The sequence below is a fragment of the Gymnoscopelus microlampas genome, assembly GCF_963454915.1.
Source record: "Gymnoscopelus microlampas genome assembly, chromosome: 7".
In the NCBI taxonomy this organism is placed as follows: Eukaryota; Metazoa; Chordata; class Actinopteri; order Myctophiformes; family Myctophidae; genus Gymnoscopelus; species Gymnoscopelus microlampas.
In genome coordinates this window covers 28,353,176-28,379,913 of record NC_139944.1, presented here as the reverse complement: position 1 = coordinate 28,379,913, position 26,738 = coordinate 28,353,176, and the positions used below count along the sequence as shown (strand labels likewise).

The window sequence follows — 26,738 nt, the reverse complement described above, 5'->3', positions numbered from 1 at the left end:
CTTGTAAATATTGGTAGTTGCGGGTTGCGTTTTTTTGGGCTTGTTTCCTAATGTCGTTTAAACCAGCGGTTTCAAGCATTTTCATGTCAAGGACCCCCACATTGATATGTATTTGTCTGCGGACACCCATCTGAAAACATGTTATGCCAGGGACCCCCATACAAGATTTGTGTTGTAAAAATGTTTCAAAAGAATATTCCTAATTCCAAAAAATGTCGTCCAAGATTTCTTTGGAAAATAGCAGATCTACAGATGGGCTCGCTTCTTTTGGGCTTGTTTTCATAGACACGGTTGCTTGTTCCTCTCTCAAAACCTGGCAACACTGGAGGCGATGCACAGCCGATACGAGCCGAGCAGCAAAAAGAGAAAACCTCAGCAAGACGGCATCAAAAACACCCGGCGGGACACATAGGAGAGAGAGAGGAGGGTCGCATTGTTACATGTACACATTCTACACAACACGGGGACCACCAGGGGACCCCCCTCATGATATGTGTGCGAAATAACGCCAATATCAGAAGCCACCGGAAACTATTAATTGCTCTGGAATTACATACAGATCAGCATCAACAACAATACACTGGAATCAATCATTTTTTGTTTTATGGCTGGGAAATAAACCGCTTTTAAAATGGCAACCGCCTGCTCCCCGCGGCCATAGACTTAAGAACAGGTAAGGCATTTTAAATATTACATTTATTTATGCAAAAGGGTTCGCTACTAAGCCATTACTGTTTGGTTTTTGGCAAGTTGCAGTGTAGTCGTCCACTTGTCGTAGCCCCACAATAACTACTGCGCTATTGCATGGTCACACATGACGCTATTCAGCTGCTGAGGCGAGGGCGAGCCTGCATGCAATGCAATGCATTCTGCAATCCCATGTTAATACTGACTGCGTTTGAAGCTGACAAGAAATGTTGCAATACGATTAAAACACATTTAGTTCCAGACGAAATGTGCTATATTATGTTAGAAATAATGACAACTTGGTGTTTAGACTACATTGCACCAAGCAGTCAGAAGGAGCCTGGGGGCTCAGATTGTAGCAGCTGTCAAAGAGATGCTTGAAAACATTCACAATATCTCAACAATTCTGTTTAGTTTACCATGACATTGATGCCTAAATCTTTGCAATTGAGTTGTTTTGAAAAATGTATAAAAGGCACCCAGTAGGTTTGGTTGGTCTTTCCACAAGATATACTGTGTAGGCTATTTGAGCTTGACTGTGACTTGTTTATAGAGATTTTATTTTATTTTATGCATACTGACTAACCACAAACAATGAAGACTTAAAACCTAGGTGAGAATTTGGCCTATATTCAACTTTTTCCTGGCCATTGTGGCCATCTAGCCAAGGAATCAGAGGTCATAGATAAAGGTATGAGAGGGAGGGACTTCCTTTAGACCACATAAAGGAGCACTTCATCCATTTTCAACCTTGTCTTCGTATAATTGGTCCTAAATGCTAATTTTAAGCAACAATTGGTCCTAAATGCTCATTTTAAGATGGCACAATTTCAGAAACCTGCAAAACCTTCCTACTGATGATGTCATTGGTAGGCAGGTTTCCTAACTGTCCACAGCCCTCCTCTGAGACACAGACCATGATACACCTTGAGTATGAGGACCAATTATATGAAGAAAATTGGTAATGAGCCCTATATACTTGGTCACATGAAAGCAAAGATATGTGTTCACTATTTCTGACCATTTCTGGCACATTTTGCCTATCATGACATGCCCAAAATCATCAGCAAGGAGGCATGATTTATGTTAGAGTAGTAGCACACAGTAATATGACACTGACACAATGCAGACCTATATATGCTACACTATCCAGTCATCAGTGACAGTGAATATTATGTTTTGTTTTACATTGTGGATGGTGTTCAAAACAAGTGTATCACTGACCTCTGACACTGAACCTATTGAGAACTGAACTGAATTTCCATTGACAATACAATACAGTGTTTGTGAAGTGCTGAGACTAGATCTTACATGTGACTACAGAACAGATGGAATATACTATACCCAACGCTTTCCTTTTTGGGATTCATCATTCACCTAAACCTGTATTAGTAAGTATCTAAAGAATGGTAGGTACTGTGAAGAAAGTTTTGTAGGCAGTTTGTTCGGCAATACATTGAAACTGAGGGTGGTATGATTCTATTCTATTTAACCTGTATTGTATTTTCATAAATAATAATCATGACTCAGTTGTACAAATACAAATGTAGACATTACAAACTTTTATTTTAAATGTGAAAGGTATTAGGCTAGGTTTCCCCAATTTGAAAAGTGGAATATGTGTGTGTACACAAATGCAAGGAATGTTTAGATAAAGATCCACTGAAACACCACAAATCACTGCGACCCCAGAAGATGTTCAACAAAAATCCAGGAGTCCTAAACATCAGCGTCCCACAAATGATAGCTTACAAGTGCCCTGTTGATAAACCAGAGATGATTCACACTCACCGACAGCAACTTGAAACTTGTTTCTGACTAGCGAGAATTTGCCTGATTTTAAAACTGACTGCAGGTCGGCAGCTGGAGACATTTGAGGCTGATAGTCAGTGTTAATTATTCTCTAGTGTGAAAGGGCTCAAGACCCCCAACTTTGAGGTGAAGTGATAAGATGCCTTATGATAAAATTAGACTTAATTCATCCCTGAAAATGTTATCATAGCAGCCAGGAAAGTACTATATAGAAGGTGCAACATTTAGCATCAGAAGAGAAGTAGACAAAATAATCTCAAATACAATTAGCAAAACTGGACATAATTAAAGCATATGTGCAATGATTGGTGTGATAACATAGGAGTAGATCTATGTAGTGGAAGACACAACTAGTTTTTGCTCTTTTACGGAAATGGGTCAGTTGGCGTCATTATGTTGGCAGATGTTGGCTGCCCATTGATTCTATTTTAATAATTAATCATCACCTCTTTCAACTTCTCCCTGGGTGTCCCTGTGGAGCCCTGTGTCATTGGTCCAGTCACACAGTGTGTGCATGTGAACATATTTCTCCCAAGGATAAAAATATGATGACATGTTGCTATTTTAAGGTGGGGGTTTGAATTAGAATGAGGTTAAACTTGGGGTTAAGGTTAGCTATGTAAGGATAGGGTTAGGAATGAATGCCATTGCTAGGAGGTCCTGAAATGTGTAGTGTAATGCAAACAGTGTGTGTTTGAGAGAGAGAGGGAGGGGTAAGGAAAGTGAGCTAGAGAATCAGAGTCAATAACCAGACGGACAGGTTGGACTTCTGAGAGGTGTTTGTTGTAGGAACAGCTCCTACAGTGACCGACTGGTCTTTTTAGTACTGTCGAGTAACTTGTAAAGGTAGCTCTCCACCGCAACCTGCCGACAACCTGTTGTAGATAGCGCCGTGCTGTCGGGTCGGTAAACAAAAGCAACCCGCAACTAGGAATATTTACAAGCGACTTTACAGGAAAACAAGCCCAAAGTTGCTTATAATAAGACCTGGCAACACTGGCGGGATCTTGCAGACCAGCGCTGCCAGCCCTAACGCAGTGAGCGCTGCCAGCCCTAACGCAGTGAGCGCATCGGCCGACAGTTTGTGCTGAACTAAATGCCAACTTTTGCCAACAGACTACCAGTCTGAAGTAGTCTGTTTGGTGGAGAGTCATGTTTCGATGGAGTTGGATGACACGCCGTTAAGTCATGAGCTGGGTTTGAACACCAAATGAGTTACACTATCAAAGTTAAAGGAACACTCATGATGTGACTGTGTAGGAGGTGGTCTATATCTTTGGGACACATACACTACCTAGTTGAGCCACCATGAACACCCTGTAAATAAGAATTCTTCAGCCCATGGTCTTCGGGGGACCCCTGGTACTGCTGGTTTTCTATTATATTCTATTGGCAGATTAATTGCATTCACCAGACATCCCAGGTCCTTGAGTAAACATCTGAAATGACAAAGTCAACAGGTGATTGAATGAAGTTAATTTCCTGGTAGGAGCGAGAGAAACCGCAATGTGGGTGATCTCACATGGGTTGAAGTACTTGTGCTGTATACTATATTCCAGAATCCAGGCCAACAGGTCCATAGTTAACCTCATTATCAAGGACAAGTCTAACTTTGCCCTATTAATCTTCTTCAGCACCAATACCCTTTCATGCAATCACAGTCACATACAGTACTTGCAGACCAGGGAGCTGGCCACACTACACCCAACGCCCTGTGTAGGTGGTTGCTTTGCTCAGCGAGGGGCCTATCCACATGCAAAGTTTATTTAGCGTAACAAGACCTTGCAGACCTTTGCAGACCTTCAGTGTAGTCCATAAATCAACAATTCTTATACATTAAAAAACAGGTTTCAGGACTCACTAAATATGAACATTTTACACTTTAAGTCTTCGCACTAGGCTACATTAGATACATTAAATTAAAATCTCACTGTGCCAAAATAAAATGTGACTGTCAGCTTAGTATTAAAGACTTCGGTTGTTGCGGAGAAAATGCTGACTAATGTTTTTTTTCTCACTGCTTGAGTGAGCTTAGCTGGGAAAATCTAGTAGCTGGCAGGACTGTATAGCTAGGAATGCCGTCTGTACGGCATACGACTATGTATGGTATAGGAATCCCAGGCATAGACTGGAGGCTCACGGATAGGAATGGTCATATTTTGCTGGGAATAGAACAGCCATACTCTAGTCTCTGTGCCAGCATACTGTATAAATTAGTCCATTTAACCGTCTCATCTTTATTTGAAATACACAGTTTTGCGACTGCTCATGCCCATTATGTATAACAAGTCCTGTATAGTATGTTTTTCTTCTTCTGCCAGAGTGTTGGTTTGCCTGTTTGTGTGTACTCATATTTTGGACTACATCTCTGTCTGTGGCTGATTGGAATGACTGACCAACCAGGTCTGGAGGCTATATAGGCCTAATTAATCCTATTCACACAGCAGCCAATTTGTTCTTACTTCATGATGGGAGACTTCACTGATACATACTTATTGAAATGTGTGACCAACCGAGGTAAATATATCCGAGAGTTTTGCAGTAGTGCGTCCGGAGCAGCGGGCCAGTTATAATGTCAAGCCCTGCTGCTAACTTATTATTTACTAGTTGTTAGTACTTGCAGCCAATCTGCTCAGCTGTAGTTCATTGCTTAAGTTGGCCTACCCTCTACATTTCTATATGGCGTTGTGTATTTATATTTTAGTTTATTTCATGCAGTCTGATGTCTGTGTTGTTACATGTCTGCCTTTTGTGATACACCGTGATTTTGGTGAAAGGTAAACATTCCACTGTTACTTGTCTATAACTATTGCTTGAAAAAATCATATCATGAAGACTACGTTAGCTCCGATTCGTTTGATCAGCTTGAGGCCGACTGCTTTGTAGTGTTGTGTCGTTCGCAAATTATTCATTCAAAAGAACTAAAGCTTTTGGGTGAATGAAATGAACTAATGAAAATATTGTTTCATTTCGCAGTCATTTGGAACCTCGTTCTCACTTTTATCTCCATCTCATGAGGAGATAAAGCCTGAAAAAGAACTACTGCCGAAAGTGTGTAACCGGAAGTACAGGAAGTAGAGGGCTACATGTTGTCCAGCCTACCAGGACTTCCTGTAGCCCTGTACTTCCTGTACTTCCAGTTGGACACTTTAGGTATACATACTACATGGTATCCAGCCTAGACATTTGAGCAGTCAGTTGCAAATTTTCGATTGGCTACACTGGTGATAAGACTGTTCCGCTTTCCTCATTGGACCGTATACTAGCCACAGTATCAAAAATTACTGATGGTCTCATTCACTGAACGAAATGAACCTGTGAATGACTCACTGACTATTTTCTCCAGTGAACAAAATGTGATCCCTGTGGCAGTCTCCACTCTCTCCCAGATCCTGGCGGGAAAGTATTTTGCCACACACATACAGTACAGTGCAAAACAACACGTCAGGAGTAACAAAACAAACATGACAGAACATAACATTTTATAATTGGTGTCAGAACAAAATAAACATTTATGCATGGCAACAAATATGGCAGAACACAACAGGAATTGCAGAGCAAAAATGGAAGAAAAAAATTCTCTGGCTCTGGATATTTTCAGCAACATTATCATGACGTCATGTAGTCATTTTGTGTACATCACTGTGACATACTGTGAATGTGAAGTGTGAACATACTGTACATGAAGACATGTGCACATACACAGTTTTTAGTATGTCACATTGTTTCTGTTTTCAGTTTCATCTCACCCTCCCTCTCTGCAGTGCACGTGTGTGTACGCACACGCACGCACAGTATCCCATAGTTCAGAAACAGTCTTGCATGGGTATGGGGATTGTCCTGGTTTCAATTAGTGGGGATTTATATTACAGTGTCTGATCTGCAGCTTATAAAAAAGACACAATGTAGATTTTACATCCTTGAAGTAGAAAGTCGAGCTGGGCCTGAAGCAAAGTAGATGATGAATATACTGCGTATTTTGAATTCGTGAAGAAGACATCAGCCATGAATTATGTTTTATTCTTTTAGTGGGCTTTGGCTAAATAATTCAAACGCAGTGACATTTGGTTGTGCAGTTTCTGACTCTGTGTGCGTGCGTGCGTCTGTGTGTACCGAATGTGTGGCCCTTGCCCCATTCTGCCTTTAATGGACAGAATGTCCTGGTTGAAACAAGATTATGACGAGGCTAAGGTAAGGGTCAAAGTTCAAGTTAGGACAAGGAGAATGAGTGAAGGTAAACAAAAGATGATAATGCAGATTTAGCCAAGCTCTTGTGAAGGCAAAGGGTGTTTTTCAAGCTTTTTTATTGTCTTATGCACTTTAGTTTACACTACTGCTGTGGGCAACATTGCAGGCAGTTAAATTATTGTACTTACCAAGCCTCCCCAACAGAGTGTACAAAAATAAAAATACAATGATCAAGGTCAAAACTGTGTGTGTGTGTGTGTGTGTGTGTGTGTGTGTGTGTGTGTGTGTGTGTGTGTGTGTGTGTGTGTGTGTGTGTGTGTGTGTGTGTGTGTGTGTGTGTGTGTGTGTGTGTGTGTGTGTGTGTGTGTGTGTGTGTGTGTATGTGGGGGGGGCTTGTGTGTATGGGGTAATTTGAAGGTATAGGGATGAAGAGATGGTGTGGGGGTGATCATTTCATCATCATCAGCCCAGCAATGCTGGCATCAGCTGGCCCCAGTGGGACTCTGTTTTACTGGATAGGCTCATAGGAGTGTGTGTGTGTGTGTGTGTGTGTGTGTGTGTGTGTGTGTGTGTGTGTGTGTGTGTGTGTGTGTGTGTGTGTGTGTGTGTGTGTGTGTGTGCTGGTGTCACTCGCATGTGCTAGACCGCGGGGCAGGAGAGTGTGTGTGTGGCAAACTGTAAACTGCACTTCCTGTGTATCTGTTTGTGTGTGTGTTTCACAGCATGTCACATTATGTCTTGTCAGCATTTCTTTACTACTGTGTGTGTTTGTGCGCGTGTGCGCTTGTGTGCGTGTGTGCTAGTGTCACTGGGATGTGATGGAGCGTGGGCCAGGAGTGTGTGTGTGCGTGAGTATGTTTGTATGCCGATGACAGCAGCCCCTTTGTCTTTGAGGTGCCCGAGCCGTGTGAATCTGTCTGAGTATGACCTCGCTCACGTGACACACACACACACACACACACACACACACACACACACACACACACACACACACACACACACACACACACACACACACACACACACACACACACACACACACACACACACACACACACACACACACACACACACACACACACACACACACACACACACACACAGCCCCCAGCACTGGCCCCTTTGTTCTTTCAGAGTGGGAACCCCCACTCCTGCCCCTAATTTAAAGAGCTTATTTCCCTGTTGGGGATAGATTGCAGGGGTCTGGCAGCCCCCCCCCCCCCACCTTCCCTCCAGCCATCCTTCTCTCCATTACCCCCCACCCCCATAAAGGTTCTAATAGTATGAGCCATTTACACCGGGACCCATGTTTGGGTCGCGGACCAAGTTTGATGGGTTGCGAGTAGTTTAAACAAAGAAATCACAACTTTTCATTATTTAAAAACAAGTCCAACATTTTTCAAAAGTAGTTCATAAATAAAAATCAAAAAAATCTAATGATTTCCAGAAGTGAGAGAAGTAGTGCAAAATAGCAAATCTACAAGCTCACAGCGATGCGACGCGTTGTGAGCTTGTAGATCTGCTATTTTCACTAGTTTGGGCTACGGGTGAAGTCTCGCTCCCTGGGAACTGCAGACTAGGTGCCGGTGGATGATGATTTATACTACGACCGTGTTGCTCATCAAAAATAACCGATTCCAGTGAAAACGATTGTATAAATTAGGCTTAACCACTTTGAATCAAGAATCAATTTTGATTGAGGGTTTGATTGTGCCTGTGAATGAGGGTACTCATTCACAGGCACAAGCAGAGAAATGTTGGCAATGGCATACAATTTCAATTTAGAATGTAGGCATTTAACAGATGCTCGTAATCCAGAGCGTAACTGGATTGCAGACTTCTGGCATGTCTGCAAGGCTGTGCTAGCAATAGCAATACAATATACAAAAGACAATACTGCATTCTAATGAAATAAAAATGATATACAAATATAGAAATAAGGTTAAAAGTACTGGCAAGGCCCACATTCTAAAAGGAACTTTAGCAGCAAAAAAAAAACCTTAAGAGCAGTGGAAGATGTGAGATCTGGAATGTTTTTTTTCTTTCTGTGGGGGGGAGGGGGGGGGGGGTAATTTAGTATTAGATATATGGTAAGGTACAGTAGGTACACTTCAGCGTTTGGGTGCTTGGTTTGTAGTCCGTTGCTTCCATCGTGTAGTAACTGCCATGCATATGATGGAGTTTTTAAACTTGAACCCAGCATTCCTATTCTGGGTATGTTATGATAGGCAAACATTTGCAGAGAATAGCAGATCTATTGCGGCGCATTGTGAGCTTGTAGATAGGCTATTTTTAGGTTAAAAACAAGGGGACCATGCAGGCATAGACCCTTGGGGGATCCGGGCCAACATAATGATTGGGTTTGGTGCATATTATATCTCTGTGCCAGTGCTTGTGACACAAATTGAGAGCTAATAACAGACCACGGCACCCACACAATGTTACACTTTTACCAGATAATTACGATAGAGAGAATGGCCGGACGTGTATGTTAAGCTGGATGTTGAACCTGTTCTTTCCATGCCTACAATGCATGCACATATGATGCACACATTATCAAGGACAACGTCTATTTGAACATTTCATATTCATCTTTTAACAGATTGGTAACAAAACGTGCCAAATGCTGGGGAATTTGGCAAAGCAACTGGATCTAAACAGCATTCTCAGTCAGCTGTTGGCTGTTTGGCTGTTATCCAAATGGAGTTTGATCAGTTTAACAACCCCACCCTTCTCAAACGCATTGATTTGCTTCCAACTGGTGTGTCACGTTGTTAGTGCAAGGTTTCACTAGAGCCAGACCAGTATATCGGCCATTATTCGATCATCGGTATCAGCAATTGCAGCCGACATGTCCCAATTATTACCACTTTAGAACCTGGCGTCCTTATTTTGTGGCATGTTATTATAGATGAAAACGTTCAAAGGTTTTCAGAAGTTCCACATTTTTTTGCATTTTCTATTTTTGAAAAAACGTACACATCTAGTGTTTTAAAATAGGCTATAAAACAAAAGGGAGGAGGGCGCACACCAGTATTGGTGAGGTGCTGCTGACCTTGTTAAGTAAATAGTTAAAATAGGCTATAGAAACGATGGCGATAAATTTAGCAAAAATACATTTTGGATCCTGACATACAGTACACATAGGCCTACAGTACATTGTGCATAGATTTTGTCCTCTCTCTTTTTCTTTGTAACAGCATGACATTGACGTCTACCAAATAACTAGCAGGCTTAGTAACGCATGCATCCTTTCAATCAATCCCTTACTATGTGTTCAAAGTGCTATGGCTAATTGAACTAATGATCATGGAGGTTGACAGGCAGTCCCAGCTCTAGAGAGAGCTGAGACATGGCTGTGTCTGACTCGCCCATCTGTTGACGTCTGGAGCTGACTTCACTGTTTACCAGCAAGTCTGGCCGTGGGCCAGCCCCCCTAGACACACGCACATGGCACGCACGCACACATACGCACACACACAATAATCCTGCATAATACAGATGTAATGCTCTTTAATCACTTAAACTGTATTTTGTGGAAAGGGCAAAGTGTGGCCTGTACTTGGCCCCCTCCATTTTTCCTCCTACCAAATCTCACCGAATCTCTTCACCGAAAATAACTGATCTACAAGCTTGTAGATGTGCTATCTTCGCTGAATGTTCACCTGTTATGACCTGGTTAACCTAGAGAGTACAGATACTGTAGATCAGGGGTTCTTAAAGTGGGGTCCAGGCAAATGGACCCTTACAGGTCTGTAACTCTGATAGCGTAAAAATAGCTTGAGAACCACTACTATAGATAGATGCTAATGACTCCTAGATATCCTACTGTAGCTGGAGTGGGGAGGGCCAGTTGTTGGGATGCTGGATTCCAGTGTGTGACTTGTTCCAGTCCACCGAAAACCTATTTTCTTTTCATGGCGGAGTATCTTGGATATCAAAATGATGAATTCCCAAAGCAAATGGCCCGCTTATTGTTGCTGGTTTGATCGTCACTCTATTGTTAAAAGATGAGAAAGAATTTGCTGCTCTCTGGTCTAGCAAACATCCTCAGTTGATTTATCAGATAATAATAATAATAATAATAATAATAATAATAATAGCGCAGGTTTATATAGCGCTTTTCTAAGTGCCCAATGTTGCTTGCATAAAGAAAAGGAAGGAACCAACTTTATTAGAAGATAAACAATAAAAGATAAGTGCTAGATTAAATAGCATCAGCTTATAGTGGTCCTCAAAATGGGGCCCAGGAACCCCCAGGTGTCCTTGGAAAGGCTTCCAGTGGTTCCCCAGCAAATTGAGGAACAGTTTAAACACCTAAGCCCTATCGCAAGGCTGTGAGCTTGTAGATCTACTATTGTTGGGGGGAAAAATCCTCTTTTAAAGGGCTTCCCTGGCATGAGACCTTTTCCAAATGGGGAGTCCGTGGCCAAATAAATACATATCGATTTGGGGGGTTGCCTTGACTGGCTTATAGGCTGAGTCAGCAGTATTTTCCCCACGGGTTCGGTCGGTCTGGGAAAGGCCTCAGCCGTAACTTCTCACCCACACGGCGCTCACAAAGGCTCCGCAGTTAAATGGAGATACTTGTTCACGTCAGTTTAGTAACGGATAGGAGGGGGGGGGGGGTCGAGGGTTGGCGCGCTCCGGGGGCTTAGCAGGACATCTGACATGGGGGACCTCCCTCCTATTTCACACTGGCCTTGTTGTCTCTGTGGGTTTCGTCCCCCTTGCATCCAACTTTTTATCTCCTGTGTCTCAGTCTGTTTGTTAGTCTGGTCAGTCAGAGAGAGACTGGGCCTCATCTGTCAATCCATGTGTCTGTTAATCCATCAGGCCGGGGAACGCATATAGCGTATAGATAGTAGATATACAAGCTCATAGCGCGCCACAGAGCACTTTGAATATATATATATATAAAAAACATTTAAGCAAACATTTGTAACTCAAATCTTTGCCAAATACATATCCTTGATCCAGGTCCTTGACATGAAAACGTTTGACCACCACTGATATATAGCAACATATGTTTTTTTTTAAACTGTTAGGATTTAGAAGACATTTGTAGAATCCCCAGAAGCAATAAGATTTGAGTTACAAATGTATATATATATATATATATATATTCAAAGATTTGCACTCATTTTCATGATTTTTCTAAAATATATTTTTTAATAGCCAAATACTTCTAAAAATGACACAGATCATTTTCCCGGTCTTTAATGGGTTAACTCTGTTTCTCTCTGTCGCTTTCCCTGTCTCTCTGTTTCATCTGTTGCTGTCTTTCATTCATCTGCTGCAGTGGGGATTCCGTCACACACACACACACACACACACACACACACACACACACACACACACACACACACACACACACACACACACACACACACACACACAGCTGTAAGAACAGCTGTATGGGAAGTTGGGAACTTCCGAAAGCAGTCTGTTGTGGGCTTGAGGTCACGGTCTCTGGCCACAAGTGGGAGTGGCAGGCCACGTCACCATGGTAACAGGTCGTTAGAGGTCGGGTCAGGGTTTAGGGCTGTGAGGGATTTGAAGATGGAAGAGGTTTCTCTCTTTTTTTACCCCTATTTATCCCACCGCTTAGTCCATTGGTTCTCAACCTGGGGTTCGGGCACCCCCAGTGCTCCTTGGGTGGGTTCAGGGGGTCCTAAATGATTGATAGTTAGGAACCAAATTCTATTTGTACACTCGTAACGCACAGAACACCAGAAAAGCATCCGTCCGCAGTCCGCTCACTCGTGCTTTATTGCACGCGACTATTCTTGCCAATCCTGGCCAAACAAGGACATCTGGTCACCCTATATACTGTTACTGTATTTCTATGAGAATACTCGTGCAGACATGCACTTTTTTCCCGACCATAGCGGAAAAGAAAAATCTTAATGAGTGCGAGTGGAGCTCCATTTGTTAGCATGGAGCGGAAGAAAAATTGCATCCATGCGCTAACTGTGCATCCTGAGGGTTTTGTGCATTAGAGGTCAAATAACACTTGTGTACACTTGTCTGTGGCCTAATGAATATCAAACTGGGGGTCCTTGAAATTCAAACGGTTGAAAAACACTGGCATAGTCACCCAAACCCTCAATACATGAGTGCACTACAGTATGTTGAACACATGTTATTACCAGAATGCCATAATTAACATGAAATAATATATCTTCTTCTTTTCTTATGTAGTTTGTAGCTTTCCTCAAAAACACCATGTATTTGCACTTAGTTCACTAATGCTCACTGTATATCTATGTACATATTATGTACAGTAGGCACATTAGTGACCTGTGGGCCTAACTTGGTTTATGAAAAGTGTTAGAGATCATGTTTCATTGTTGGAATGTTTGTATGTGAGAGGAAATATAACTTTGACCTTCAAGCTCATAAGCAGAATACCTCCCCTAGATAAGAAGGAATTCCGTCTTGGAAGAGTGGTAGAAATTTGGTCTCATGCGGGAGACAAAACACATAACACGTACGAATTGCAGCTAAAAGTTAACATTGAGGAGTTGATCGGCTATTTTTGGCAAATGTTCCCCCCAGAATAGCCATGCTGGGGTTCTAGTGGTTAAATGTGTCAATGCAAAATGCTGTTCCTCTGACCTTCTAAAAGCTCACACATCTCCATCTTTTCTCTCCCTCCCCTTGAATCCTCATCCTTTCTCTCACTCTCCTTCCGCCCCCCCCCCCCACCCCTGTCTCTCCACAGCCCATATTTCATGCCCATATGTGTCCACGGGGGTTCCCCTAGCAGTCCTCCTCTCCCTGCTATTCTCCCCCTCTCCTCCGCCCTCCTCCCCTCTCCTCCAGGGCCACCATCATGTCTGCAGCTCAGACCCAGAAGGAGAGCAGTGAGTCGGGGTGGGGTCTGGAAGGCCTCGGCCTCAGTCAGAAGGAGCTGGTCCTGGCCGAAGCGCTGCAGATGGAGTACGACGCCCTGTCCCGTCTCAAGCAGGACCAGGGGAGCCCGGGGAACACCCAGGCCGGCACTCGAGTCGCCGATCAAAGCAGCTCCAAGACCCTTCCCGCTCCTAAGACTCAGGCGCCCGCCTCCATAGAGCGGCCCCGGCCCTGTCCCAGCCGTCCCATCCCTAGCCCCCCAGGAGGGAGCCTTCTCAGGGGGCTCTCCGGCTCGGATTCGTCCCTGAACCACCTTCAGCCGGGAGGGTCTCAGTTGCCCAGGTTGACCCCGCCCAGGCCCGCCCCTCCCCAGGGCAGCTACAGCAAAGAACCCCTGTATATCCTCGAGAGTCCGGAAGTCCGCAAGGACCATGAATACCCAGACCCCGGCTACGGGCACTCGCTCGGGCCGGTGTCGGGATCTGTCCCCAAAGGTTTCACCCCTCTTCCAGATGACACTCCTCCTGCCATCCCCCCGCGGCAGCCCATCACCCCTTCATCGAGCTCGGAGAACCCCTTCCTCTCGTCCCGTGGCTCCACCATGCCGAGGGACGTCAACCTCTTCACCCCGGAGGTGGACCTGCCCAAGCTGACCATGGGAGAGTCCTTGAATTATGACAACCTCAACGACTCCCTGTCCAGGCTCAACGGGGATTGGCAGGCGCCGCGGAGCAAGCGGGCCCCCGGGGACCAGGCGGGCAAGCCCGTAGCTCGGAGTAAGACCCTCCCCCCTCAGGTACCGCCCCGGACTTACGTTCCGGTTCCGAAGAGCAACAAGAACCATCGGCGAGTATCCGCAGACCCAGTAAGAACCATAATATTTTTTGACCTCTCCATATGCCAATCATATGCCCCAGACATTTTCTTTTTTTAAATACTCATTTATTGTTGAAGCCTAGACAGTGTTCATGTCAGACAGGCTGTCAATTTGTGATCTCATTCTCTTTTTTAAATTAAATAAACAATACTTGTATTCAAATATAAATACAATATAATTATAAAGATATATTTTATAAAGGAGAAAGCAAAGCAAAAAGAAAAGATTATTTTGAAAAAGAGAAAATAAAACACATAAATATGAATAAATTGATAAAATGACATCGTCTTATCTGAGGAACTGCGAAAGACTAGAATGAACTTTCACAGAGTTTTGATTGCACACACTGAAGTGTAGCCAATATACTTAGTTGTGGCAATTGTCAGAAGAATATGTTTTGATTTTACAATAGTAGTAGGCTATTTCACTGGTCATTCATTTCACTTGAGCTATCAAGAAAATGAAATTAGCATGATTTGTATAATCATGTCCCGCATAGAAAATAGCCGTTCTACAAGTTAACAACACATCGCACGCGATGCATTTTGAGCTTTTAAGTATGAATCAGGCTTTTGTATTCCACTTTCATTGGACCATATCAGATATCACACTGGTAGAACCACTTCTAAGCTAACACCATGACATGGTTTGTTTTGTTTTTTAGTGGACAAAAACAGGCTGATCAGCATGAGTGCACATTCATGTGAAGGCTGTAATGAGTAGTCCACACAGCTTCATTGCTTTGATTAAGTTTGGTTTTCCCTACAGCTGTTCGTGGTTAATCATTTTTCTTTTTAAATTCAGAGGACTGAGTGCAGCGATGGCTTAGCTTCATTTTGTAATCTATAAATTCTGGTTTGCAGGAAACTAGTATTTCACACCAGAAGAACATAAGATTTAATGCTGTTGATCAAATCTTCCACAATCTTCAAATACTACAGAGCGCCACGCAGCTGGCGCAGTTGCGACAGGAAGCTGTCATATGTTTGTCATTTCCGTTAATAAAAATGATGGAAATGTATTTTTAAAATATGTTAAACGGGTATATTTGAATTTGAAAACAAGCAGCAAGCTAGACATGCTTTAATGAATTAAATTTACCGTAGGATTTATTTTCGAGACTGTAAAGGCGAAACGGAACTGGGGGAGACGGGACATCAGAGCTTTATTGTTACGCATTTTCAGCACATCCTGCTATACACTGTTTGAAAATGGTGTGTGTGTGTGTGTGTGTGTGTGTGTGTGTGTGTGTGTGTGTGTGTGTGTGTGTGTGTGTGTGTGTGTGTGTGTGTGTGTGTGTGTGTGTGTGTGTGTGTGTGTGTGTGTGTGTGTGTGTGTGTGTGTCACAGGTGTCACTGGGCTCCAGGATGAATGGGTTTGGCTATGAGCTCTTCCAGGTGTCTGAAGAGAGAGATGAGGAGGTGGCTGCCTTCTGTCACATGCTGGACGTGTGAGTGACAAACTCACGCACGAACACACATTTAGATATCGTCGCTGTTAGATGGAAACCTTGTACTGTATGTCCAAAACTGTTTCTTTTCAGGAAATGGAAAAAATAACCTGTGTTCCAGTGGATCCAATGTAGTTGTTATTATTTAGTTACAAGCACTTGTTCACTTTTCATTGCTGAAATGTTTATAAAATCCAGACAGACTTGACCACTTTCACTTTCACTTTCACTTAATAAGAAAAGCATATCTACAAGCTCAAAACACTTGCGATAGGTTTTGAGGTTGTAGATCAACTACTGTATGTTTGATACTCTTGTGCGACACTATTTACAACAAAACATAAAGTTGAAATATGGAGATACAAGGTTTCTGCCCGACGGCAATGATATACTATATATGTGTAATGTTGTTTGTAGGCTACTAACTTTGTTTTGGGTATCCATGTGGTTTGGTCACATGTTCGTACAAAGGAGTAATAAATCGCGCTTAATCCTCCAATAAGGATCCTGTCCAAAAGTGCAGTTAAAATAATGGTTTCAAACTGTCTTGTCCTGCATGTAACACTGTGTTAGGGTTAGTCTGTGATCATGTCTCAAGGTATTATCTCAGCTCTTCATCTCTGAGGCAGAGGTTAGTTGGGCTTAGTTTATTGTTTAGCTTACACTTGCTCATGATTAAGAGGGTGTTAAGATATTAGCAAATCATGAATTACTCTGCTGTTGATTAAATCTGGAATATAATAAGAGTTGAGCTTGAAGTAAGATCCGAGCTCATCTCTCCAAAATACTCCCAAGCTTGAAAAAACAAAACACACACTCACACACAAATAATGTATCTAATATATATATACATCTTTGAAAAATAAAATATAGGATAGCAATTTATGTAAGTAGTAAACCTGCCACTGATAATGTCTCTCCCTGTGGTTGGTGTGTTTGCAGTTTGCGCTCAGCCTACCCGTGCAATGAGCGCTGTAAGAACGCAGGCTTTGTGTGGTCGCAATTGGTCAGCAGCGAGGAGCTGCTGCAGAACCTGGGGGTCGGCGTGAAGGTCACTGTCATCAGTGACCACTTCAGGGAGCCCCTCACCTTCACCTGTGATGGTAAGACTCTCTCTCTCTGTGGCTTTGAAGCATTTAACACTGTTCATTCATATCGTTCCTGTCGGGGCATATTTCATCTATTTATATATTCTTTCCCGTAACTTACAGTATGCCCAACTTTGTCATTCAGCTGGGTCACGCAAAAGTAGCGAAAATAGCTGATGCGATGCATTGTGAGGCTATACTTCGGCTTTTTTTTTACATTTTGAAAGTGAAAGTGGTGAAGTTTGTGGGTTTTATAAATATTTAACCAATTACTAAGTAATAACTACATTGGATCCTTTTGAACACAAGCACCCGAATCTCTAGTGTAAATAAATAGTTTTGAACAAGCACTGAAACAAGTTTGTTTCAATACACGTCAGTGGGATTTCAGGATAGAGGATTTAGGATGGATAAATGGCACCCACGTGCCCACTGGCCGCTCTGGGATGGTGTTTCCCTCTTCCTTGTGTTCGTCACTGTGGTCTGTGGGAGAAGTGGGGAAGAGTTGGCTGACAAGAGGGGGATCCCTCTGTAAGCCTCGGGAAGCCCGCGGTCTGGACACACACACACACACACACACACACACACACACACACACACACACACACACACACACACACACACACACACACACACACACACACACACACACACACACACACACACACACACACTAACACTTTTCTCACTCTGTGGCCTGTTCTCCTCTGTGGAGTCGTACTGACAGGCACCCTGCCAACGCCCTGCCTGTGACTGTCAATGAGACCACTGATTTCTATTCAGCAGAGAGAGAGAAGGAGAGATTACACAAACGGAGAAGAAGAGATTTTTATTCCTGGCACAGAATAAAAAAATCTCCTCTCACAGTCTTTCTATCGTTTGCTTTGTCTGTCTTCCTCCCTCCTTCCCTCCCTCTGTCATACCGGGCCTATGTGGCTTACTATTTCTTTTACTTTTACTTTTACTATGTATGCAGTTTGTTGATAAATATGTTAATTATCCAGTGTCGTAATAAAGAAACACCATTTACATTTTACATTTCAAGCACTAATCTTACATGGTCAGAAAGAGTGTTTAAAGTGCTTGAAATGTAAAATAGGGTAAACAATGAACATGTCTGTCTAGACTGAAGGCGTTTGCGCAGGCAGTGGAATGTTTGAGTTTCGCTACATTAATTGCGGGTATCGGAATCTTTGCCATCCTATTCTCCAAAATATCTGAATTGATATCGGCCTTGAAGAATCCATCTAATTCTCGTAGTGACTCATTGAGAACAATGTGTGTTAACACAACCACTCTCTCAGCTAACTTAGCACTTAATCAATTATGTGTCTTTATGAAGCCTAAATTATGCTCTTTCATTACATTTTCCCAAAATAGGGATGCCGGGGTTATTGTGGTTAACATTCATGTTTTATTAAATTGCGATATCAAAACATTTCAGACAGTGTATTTAATTCAGTCTGACTCTGACCACAAGCAGGGGAAAAAACGTATCCCCACCGGCAATTAAAAATGAATGACCGATCAAACGCATGGATTCCCTACTGAAGCGTAATTGATGCTCTAATTGATGCTCTTTGAAGTGTTGTGTAGGGGTCATGTCTGGTGAGTTTGGAGCTCTGTTCAGGGTTTACAGAGGATTGGCACTGAGCCCTGTGCTCAGCTCTGATAAACACTCTTGCAGTGAAACACTGCAAAGAGCATAAATTAGGTTTAAATACTACATTCTTCGTTGACTAGGGTCCCCCAGGGGTCTATCATTTGTTTGCTCCTTTTTCACTGTACGCCAAATCTCCTCACCAAAAATATCAATCTACAAACTTACAGGGGAGAGTTTAGAATCAAACACGCTTTTGAAGACAAATTCTATTCATCATGAGTCAATGAGTCAACATCAATTTGATGGTATCCTGACGATCATCAAAGAGGACATCAGTAAGGACCAAAATAACTTCAGAGAGTTCATGTTGAATGTGATGCCCTGTAAATGTTGATTTATTTTGTTTGGCTGTCAGTTTCATCGTTCATCAAATCACTCTGAAAGTGATTCCAACGATATCGTTCCCCACTGCTGTTATCATTATAGTTGCGCCACGCACTTGAGTTGGAATAATAACTAAAACTATATTATTTTTAGTTATAGTTATGACCACGGCCATTAACTCCTATGAACCTCCCTTTCTCCCCTGTAATGACCTTCCTATTTCTGTGTGTGTGTGTGTGTGTGTGTGTGTGTGTGTGTGTGTGTGTGTGTGTGTGTGTGTGTGTGTGTGTGTGTGTGTGTGTGTGTGTGTGTGTGTGTGTGTGTGTGTGTGTGTGTGTGTCAGGTTCCTCTACGGTGGACCTGCTGATCTACCAAACATTATGCTATGCCCAGGATGATCTGGACCACATCGATGTAGAAGACTACCTGCTCAAAGTCTGCGGACAAGCCGAGTACCTCAACAAGTAAGGAGTTCTCTTGGGATTAGATCTACAAGCTAACAATGATAGAGCAGTGGTGCTCAAACATTTCCGTGTCATGGACCCCTAAATTGATGTATTTCGCCACAGACCCCCATTTGAAAAGACTGTGTGCGAGGGTTCTTTTTTTCAAAAATAGCACATCTATACACTCATCGCAATGCAAGATTTTGTGAGCTTGTAGATCAGATATTTTGGAATAACAAAAAAATTAAATAGGTCAGTGTGTTTCAACTGCTCCTCATTTTAATGGGGACCCCCTGGAACCCCCTCAAGGACCCCTGGGGACCCCACATTGAGAATACAAAGTATTGGCATTGATCCCATAATTCTCTCACATGTCCTGCACCCCCTTTTTTTTCTTCCTGAATCCTTTGTATTGAGTTCCATCTACATTGTGTCCTGATGTGTACTTGCTGTTGTATCTCATGAATGACTGACCGCTGGAATCATGGCACTTGGAATTATGGGAATATGTGTTCTGACAGTTGTAGGTCATTAGGGATTGTGCGGCATTGACACACACACACACACACACACACACACACACACACACACACACACACACACACACACACACACACACACACACACACACACACACACACACACACACACACACACACACACACAAACACACACACTGAATTTCACCCGCAGTGCTTCAGGGTGGCCCAGCAGTGCAATATTGCGGTATTATTGCCACGGCTGACACCCCCTTTTTTTCTCGTTGTGAGTGGCTATAACTATCGGCTGGCACCGCCATGAGTTATCCCTTATGAGGCTGCTCTGCGACTTGGTGCTGTGGCATCTGAGCTCTGACAGATAGCAAGATGCAACCTCAAATTCAATGTATTTCCGCATTTCTTCACAAGGATCTTTTTCCATGCTGATTTTGCATATTACCTCCTCAAAATTGGCTGGCTCTACACTTGCATTCGAGTGAAAGCCGAAATGTTCCCAAACTGCCGATGGTTTTGAGACCAGAGCAGCTGCCATTGTTTTTGTGTTGAAAAGCGGAGTGGACTGTCTGAAACCGGATGAGAACGGACAATTGGGAGGAACGTGCGGTTGAAGCGGTTGCTTCCCACCCCCCTGTGGTTGGCTTGTTAATATCACGGTATTGCAATAATACTGTTATTGCGACAACCCTGCTGTTGGATGAATTTCACTGGAGCTTCTCTCTCTCTCTCTCTCTCTCTCTCTCTCCCTGCCTCCCTCCCTCCACTGGCTGAATGGCCTACCCTACGGTGGAGCCTTGCCAAGGGGCAGACCGCCTGCTCCCTGCCCAGTACAGCTAACCCTTTCTGGGATAGGGCAGAGACAGTGGACCTGCTGTCCCCGCCTCCGCCCCTTCCAGGGGATAGAGCCAACATTGAGCACGTCACTAATCATGCCATGTTGGTGTCACGCACGCACGCACACACGCATGCACGCGCGCGGACGCATGCACGCCACACACGCACACGCACACGCACACACACACACACACACAGGTTTATGTTAAATAGTCGGGGATAGTGGTATGATGTGGATCTACGTATGTCATTGTGTGTGTTGGTGCTGACACAGCATCTTACACTGGAGGTGTGATAGAAGTGCTAACTACGCTACACTGTAAAATCCTGAGCGCACCTTTAACTCTGAGAGTGTACGAATTAAATAAATAAACCTGTAAGTAAACAGTCTTTTGGGAAGTCGTGCTTTGAAGTCTTAGAATAACATAACCTCATAAAAATAACTTCATGACATTGGCTTCATGAAATCAAAGAACGACTTGTCTATTGCTGTATTTTTTTATGCTTTTTATCTGTAGCAGTGTTTGTCACTCAGTCAGTCTAAAATAGGTCAGAATTGAAAGAAAATATTAACATGATGAAAACAAGACGAGGTACGTCACTGCTCTCATTTGGACCTCAGACCTCATGTGGTCAGTCTGTGACGTCAGTCATCTGTGACGTCTCTGAGACATAATTATGACTCCATATTGGGGCAAAGTTTCAGTCCTATCCTGCTCCTATCTTGCCCTTCATTTCCATTATGGAATTAAGTAAGTTAAATACGTTAAACAATATAAATGTGGCTTACGTGCAAAATAAATTTGGCATTGATAATTTGCGACATTAGCCCCGTACAAACAAACCCACAATCGAACGGACAGACCCATCTGTATACATCTTGCCTTTTAATTGCCCGTTATACTTGGTTGCACATTGTCACGGTGCGATGTGTTGTGAGCTTAAAGCTTGGTTATTTACAGCACACAACACCGGCAGTCAGCTAAGTATAAATCACCCTTTACAGAGGCATGCCGCAAAAGCATAATCGATGCGATAAATGATATGTGCTCTCCTGCACATGCAGGACAAATTGCTCTGACATAAAACTATTGTGATTTATTTTCGGGTTTTATTTGGTTAAGTATTGTGAGCTTCATGGTTCCAAAGAATAGAATAAAAAATACACAGTGCCACTGTGTGCGCGCGCGTGTGTGTGTGTACTATGTGATGTCTTAGTCTGATGCATGTCATCCTGTCTGTGTTGACTGTACCATCTTGTAAAGTGAAGGCGTTTGCTGTTTCATAGGGCACATCATTATAACCCCGTAAGCTGCAGGGAATGAGTCTTAAGCTGAGCTCCATCAGCTATGTTGAGGGAGGGCTGGAGGGGTGGGGGGAGTCCAGTGGCTTGGCGAGGGTGGGGGGGGCCCAATTGCTTGGCGAGGGCTTGTGTGGTTTGTGGTACAGACGCACACCCACACGCACTCGTAATAATAATCGTGTAGGCCACATTTGTGGCCGTTTCTAAACCATTGCTACACATAAACATGTACAGTATGTGGGCTAGACGAGCCACAGTGGGTTTCCCCTTAAAAACATGCACCTTACTGCTGGTCTTGTTTTTACTGGACGCACGTGCGCGCTAAACACACACACGTCTGCTGTCTGTTTTTCCTGACCAGCCACTATTCATGATTAAGTTGATCAAATTTGTCTTATTTTGCGGATGTGAATGTCTGCTGTTTTTATTTCCGGACTTAAGCGGGTGTGTGTGTGTGTGTGTGTGTGTGTGTGTGTGTGTGTGTGTGTGTGTGTGTGTGTGTGTGTGTGTGTGTGTGTGTGTGTGTGTGTGTGTGTGTGTGTGTGTGTGTGTGTGTGTGTGTGTGTGTGTGTGTGTGTGTGTGTGTGTGTGTGTGTGTGCGCACAGGAAGTACATTTGAGCCTGATAACCTGTGGCTGTGAACAGTTAACATCCTGTACAAGTCTCTCTCTCTCTCTCTCTCTCTCTGTCTGTCTGTTATTGTTCTAGGACAGACAGACAGACAGACAGACAGACAGACAGACAGACAGACAGTCTGTCTGTCTGTCCTAGAACAATAACCTGTCAAACACGGTCAAAGCCTTTGTTGTAGCTGAACTTCACTGTATAGTGTTTCAGTTGCAGTGACGCAGCTCTGCGATGGCCTGATTACTGCACAGAACGTCACTATTGTGGTCACTACGAGATAGAAAAACACCCCAGATCAATATTGCTTGGCTCTGCTTTTGCGCTTGAATGACACATAGTACCTGTATGTTGACTGTTGGTGAATGTATCTGAACACTATTTAGATTTGAATTCTCCTCCTCACTTCAGGCTTTTTCTGGCCCCAAAGCATTTATGCTCCATCGCTCTAGGGTGTCTGTCTCTTTGAGTTTCAGCCTGCACGGCAGTCAAACTGTAACTGTACTGCAGGAGTGTTATTACAAAATAACGGTAATGGTTTATATGTTCAAGCTAAAGATGAAGTGATCTTATATCTCATATTATATCTGTCTTCTCTGTAGTTCTCAGACTCTGGCAGGTCTGGAGTTCATCCAGCAGTGTCTGAAGTTTGAGTGGGACATCCGCCTCTTCCTCACCAAGAGGTCCTCCGTCAACACAGAGCTGGCTCGCACGGTCAGAACACACACACACACACACGCGCGCGCGCACGTTACCTTCATATCAACAGTGCATACATTGTCATGTCATTTGCAAGGAAATGTAGTGTAAAAGTTCTTCCTGGTTCTTTGTGTTGACGTCTGACCCCGATGATTGACAGGAGGAAGACGATGAGATGGCCTCCACCATGAACCACAGCATTCTGCTCCAGGAGCGACCAATCAAACAGACCGTTACCAGGTGAGAGAGCAGACTAGAGAGACAGATGTACTAAACTAACAGGAAACGCATAATCAAAGGAAGGCCATTTCTATTTAAAGAATTGTCACATCAATTGTCACTTCAAGTTGGGATCCAATTCACCTTGTAATTGTTTTTCTCCAGTCCGTTTGACTGTCCAATAAAGTAGAAGAAATGTATATTATATTGTCATTTATAAGTGTTAAAATGGAAAATATGAAATGTAATATTCCATTTGCTTTAAGCTTTCATATTGAAGTTAGTGATAGGGCATTGGTATATCTGTATCCTGCTATCTATCTCTCAGTTTTACAAACACCCAGATTGAATCAACTTTTAAGCTGTGTATCAAATAATTGTAAATGGTTGAATCAGCTGAATAGGTCTTTGATCAGGCTGTATGTTATTTTTATAATGTTTTTTGGTGTGTGTGACAGGGAGGCACTGTCTCTACTTCTGGACACCTTTCATAACGAAGCAGAGTCCTTCCTTCTGTCTGAGGTAACACACACACACACACACGCACGCACGCACGCACGCACGTACGCACGCACGCACGCACGCACGCACGCACGCACGCACACACACGCACACGCACACGCACACACACGCACACACTTAATAACTAAAACGTTAACCCCTCTGAACAAATGTCTGTCTTTGTCCCATCCTCATCTCAAACAGGTGGAACTACCGCTGCATGTGGAGCGGCTCGTCCAATCAGTGAAGGCACTGTGTAGCTCGTTAGCTGCTGTGGAGACGCCTGAGGTGACCTCTGCCCTCAACCAGCTCCCAGCATGCCCCTGTCGCCTGCAGCCCAAGGTCCTAAAGGTAAAAAAAAAAACATATTCAGTGTCCTAGAAAATAGCTTAAAAAAGTACTATTATTGTATACAATTGCTATAGTTCACTAGATAATTTACTAATTGTATTACAAACAAATCTATGGCATTTTGATGCTGTTCTTTTGCAAACTTACCAAGTTATTAATATATCTCCACTTTGTTACTTATTACTACTTAGTATCTTACTCATTTTATAACTTTAATAACTTTACTTTATGTTATTTTCTTTAATTTATTACCTTCTATTATATATGTTAGATATAATTATCACAGTATGTAACAGTCTGCGACCGCAGTCTCTTTAATCTTAAAGTATAGAGGAACTAGAGGCCAGAGAGTTGATGCAAAAGGCAACTGATCATTACCGCCATTAGTAATGGTGTCATCTCTGTCTGTCTTTTACCAGGATGCCTCAGTACTGGCTGTTAGAGAAAACAGAGGTATGTTTATTCAATCCACACACACACACACACACACACACACACACACACACACACACACACACACACACACACACACACACACACGCACACGCACACGCATACATAAAAGTATTTGCAGTGTACAGCATGTGGAACACACACTAACTGAATGACCAACCATATTACCTCCACTTCCTGTAAGATGAGAGGCTAAGATCAGACGTCTCCAATAAGGCCCCTGTCTCTCAGACAGACAGGAGACGGCATGATGAAGGCTAAATCTGGTTAACATTTCTTGTAGGGTTTTCCCATGCAGCCTTTCCCAATCATTACGGGAGGATTGGATGTTGAATGAGTCTCAGATACATAGGATTGCTATGTTTACCACAGACTGAGGGCGGACTGGAAACAAAAATCAGCCTGGGAATGTAAATTACAGTGGCAATTATATTTGTTATTTTTATATGTAAAAAATGATAAATAAGTGAAAGCATGCAGTCAAAAGCACATCGGCCAGGTGATCAGTCAGTCTTATCAAATAAATACAAACTGAAGGGCTCCAGCATGTTAGTCTACTATGGGACCAGGTTTGTTTTGTAAACCATACAGTGATGTACTGCACAGGTTTTATCTCATATTTTGACACTACTTGCAGTTTTTCACTCTGTGGGAAGAAACTGCTGACACAAAAACAGAGAAGTATGTCTAAGTTACAGACGCTGTCAGTTTTATCTTCAACCTCATGTTGAAATGTGTGGTCCGGCAGATCATATCACATGGACGAAAAAGGAATTGGCTTCAGCCTAAAGTTGAGCAATAATTCTCAAAAGCGCTGCTTGTGAAAGATTATTGGATCATTAGATGTAATAGACAAAATAATGAATTGAAATAAATAATGTCTCAAATGACAAAAACATTAAAGTGGACTCTCACAATAAGAACTTCGAGCTTTTATTATATGAATGTGACAGTTAGCATCATTGGTCCCAAATCTATGAGCCCAACAGTTGCTGTATTTACATTTTCAAGATGAATTACTTAAAACTAACCTGTTCACCTGATGAAACATCTCGATGGGATTTATGCTCCTGGCGATGGCTGAAATGGCAAAAAAAAGCGACAACTGGAGGTCACCAATTGTGGTGTAATTAGCAACCAATACAATACTGTATTTCCTTTTTACTTTGGTTACATACTCGTACTGCATCATTAATAATACTAGCAAGTTCAATTTGGGGGGGGGGTCACACCACATTGTGTGTGTGCAAGAAAGACCATCTGGCCCACAAAGCGACGGGCCTACCGGTACTATTCCAGAACTTCCCGATGGCCTGTCCGCACCTGCCACAGACCTCCTCACGAGGTGATAGGTTTGAATCCAGCTCATGATCTGTGCTGCATTGTCACCCACTCTCTCTACCCGTCTGTCTCTGCTGTGTTGTAAAATTAAAGGAGGAATGTCTTAAAATAGCAGGATGGAGAATTATGAGGTAAAGAGAGAATAGGAATTACCTCCCTCAAGTTGTCAAGTGAGTTTCAAATTGCTCTGACCAACAAGGTGGTGTTATTAGTGACAGGGGAATTAATAATGAGTAAATTGGCAGAAGGAAATACCCCCAAATTATTATCTGACATTTCTAGTCAACATTTCAAATTTCAAATGTTATGCTGCTCAACATAAAAACGTATGTTATATGCAATATAACACAACATAAAAAGACTTGGATGGAAGACTAATCGTTAACAGATGAAAACCATGACTAAGAAAAGCTGGATCCAGATAGAGAGCAACAGAGTTGAGTAGAGTCACAGCTCAGTGCGTGGGATCATGGTGGGATCACAGATCTGCACCCTGACGGATGTCCACTTGTCATCCTGTCAC

At 42.9% G+C, this 26,738-nt stretch overlaps 1 protein-coding gene across 1 annotated transcript in view; it reads left to right on the top strand.

The window, feature by feature from the left end:
* The first annotated feature begins 355 nt into the window (after window positions 1–355).
* pik3c2b (phosphatidylinositol-4-phosphate 3-kinase, catalytic subunit type 2 beta) overlaps window positions 356–26,738 on the top strand; it is a 69,696-nt gene continuing 43,313 nt past the window's right edge. Inside the window, exons 1-10 of the mRNA XM_084062527.1 lie at window positions 356–673; window positions 13,415–14,410; window positions 15,772–15,872; window positions 16,815–16,975; window positions 19,291–19,411; window positions 23,254–23,365; window positions 23,511–23,590; window positions 24,028–24,091; window positions 24,275–24,421; window positions 24,841–24,874. Coding sequence (XP_083918653.1) covers window positions 13,526–14,410; window positions 15,772–15,872; window positions 16,815–16,975; window positions 19,291–19,411; window positions 23,254–23,365; window positions 23,511–23,590; window positions 24,028–24,091; window positions 24,275–24,421; window positions 24,841–24,874 — 1,705 coding nt within the window. The 5' untranslated portion in view covers window positions 356–673; window positions 13,415–13,525. The remainder of the gene's footprint in view (window positions 674–13,414; window positions 14,411–15,771; window positions 15,873–16,814; window positions 16,976–19,290; window positions 19,412–23,253; window positions 23,366–23,510; window positions 23,591–24,027; window positions 24,092–24,274; window positions 24,422–24,840; window positions 24,875–26,738) is intronic.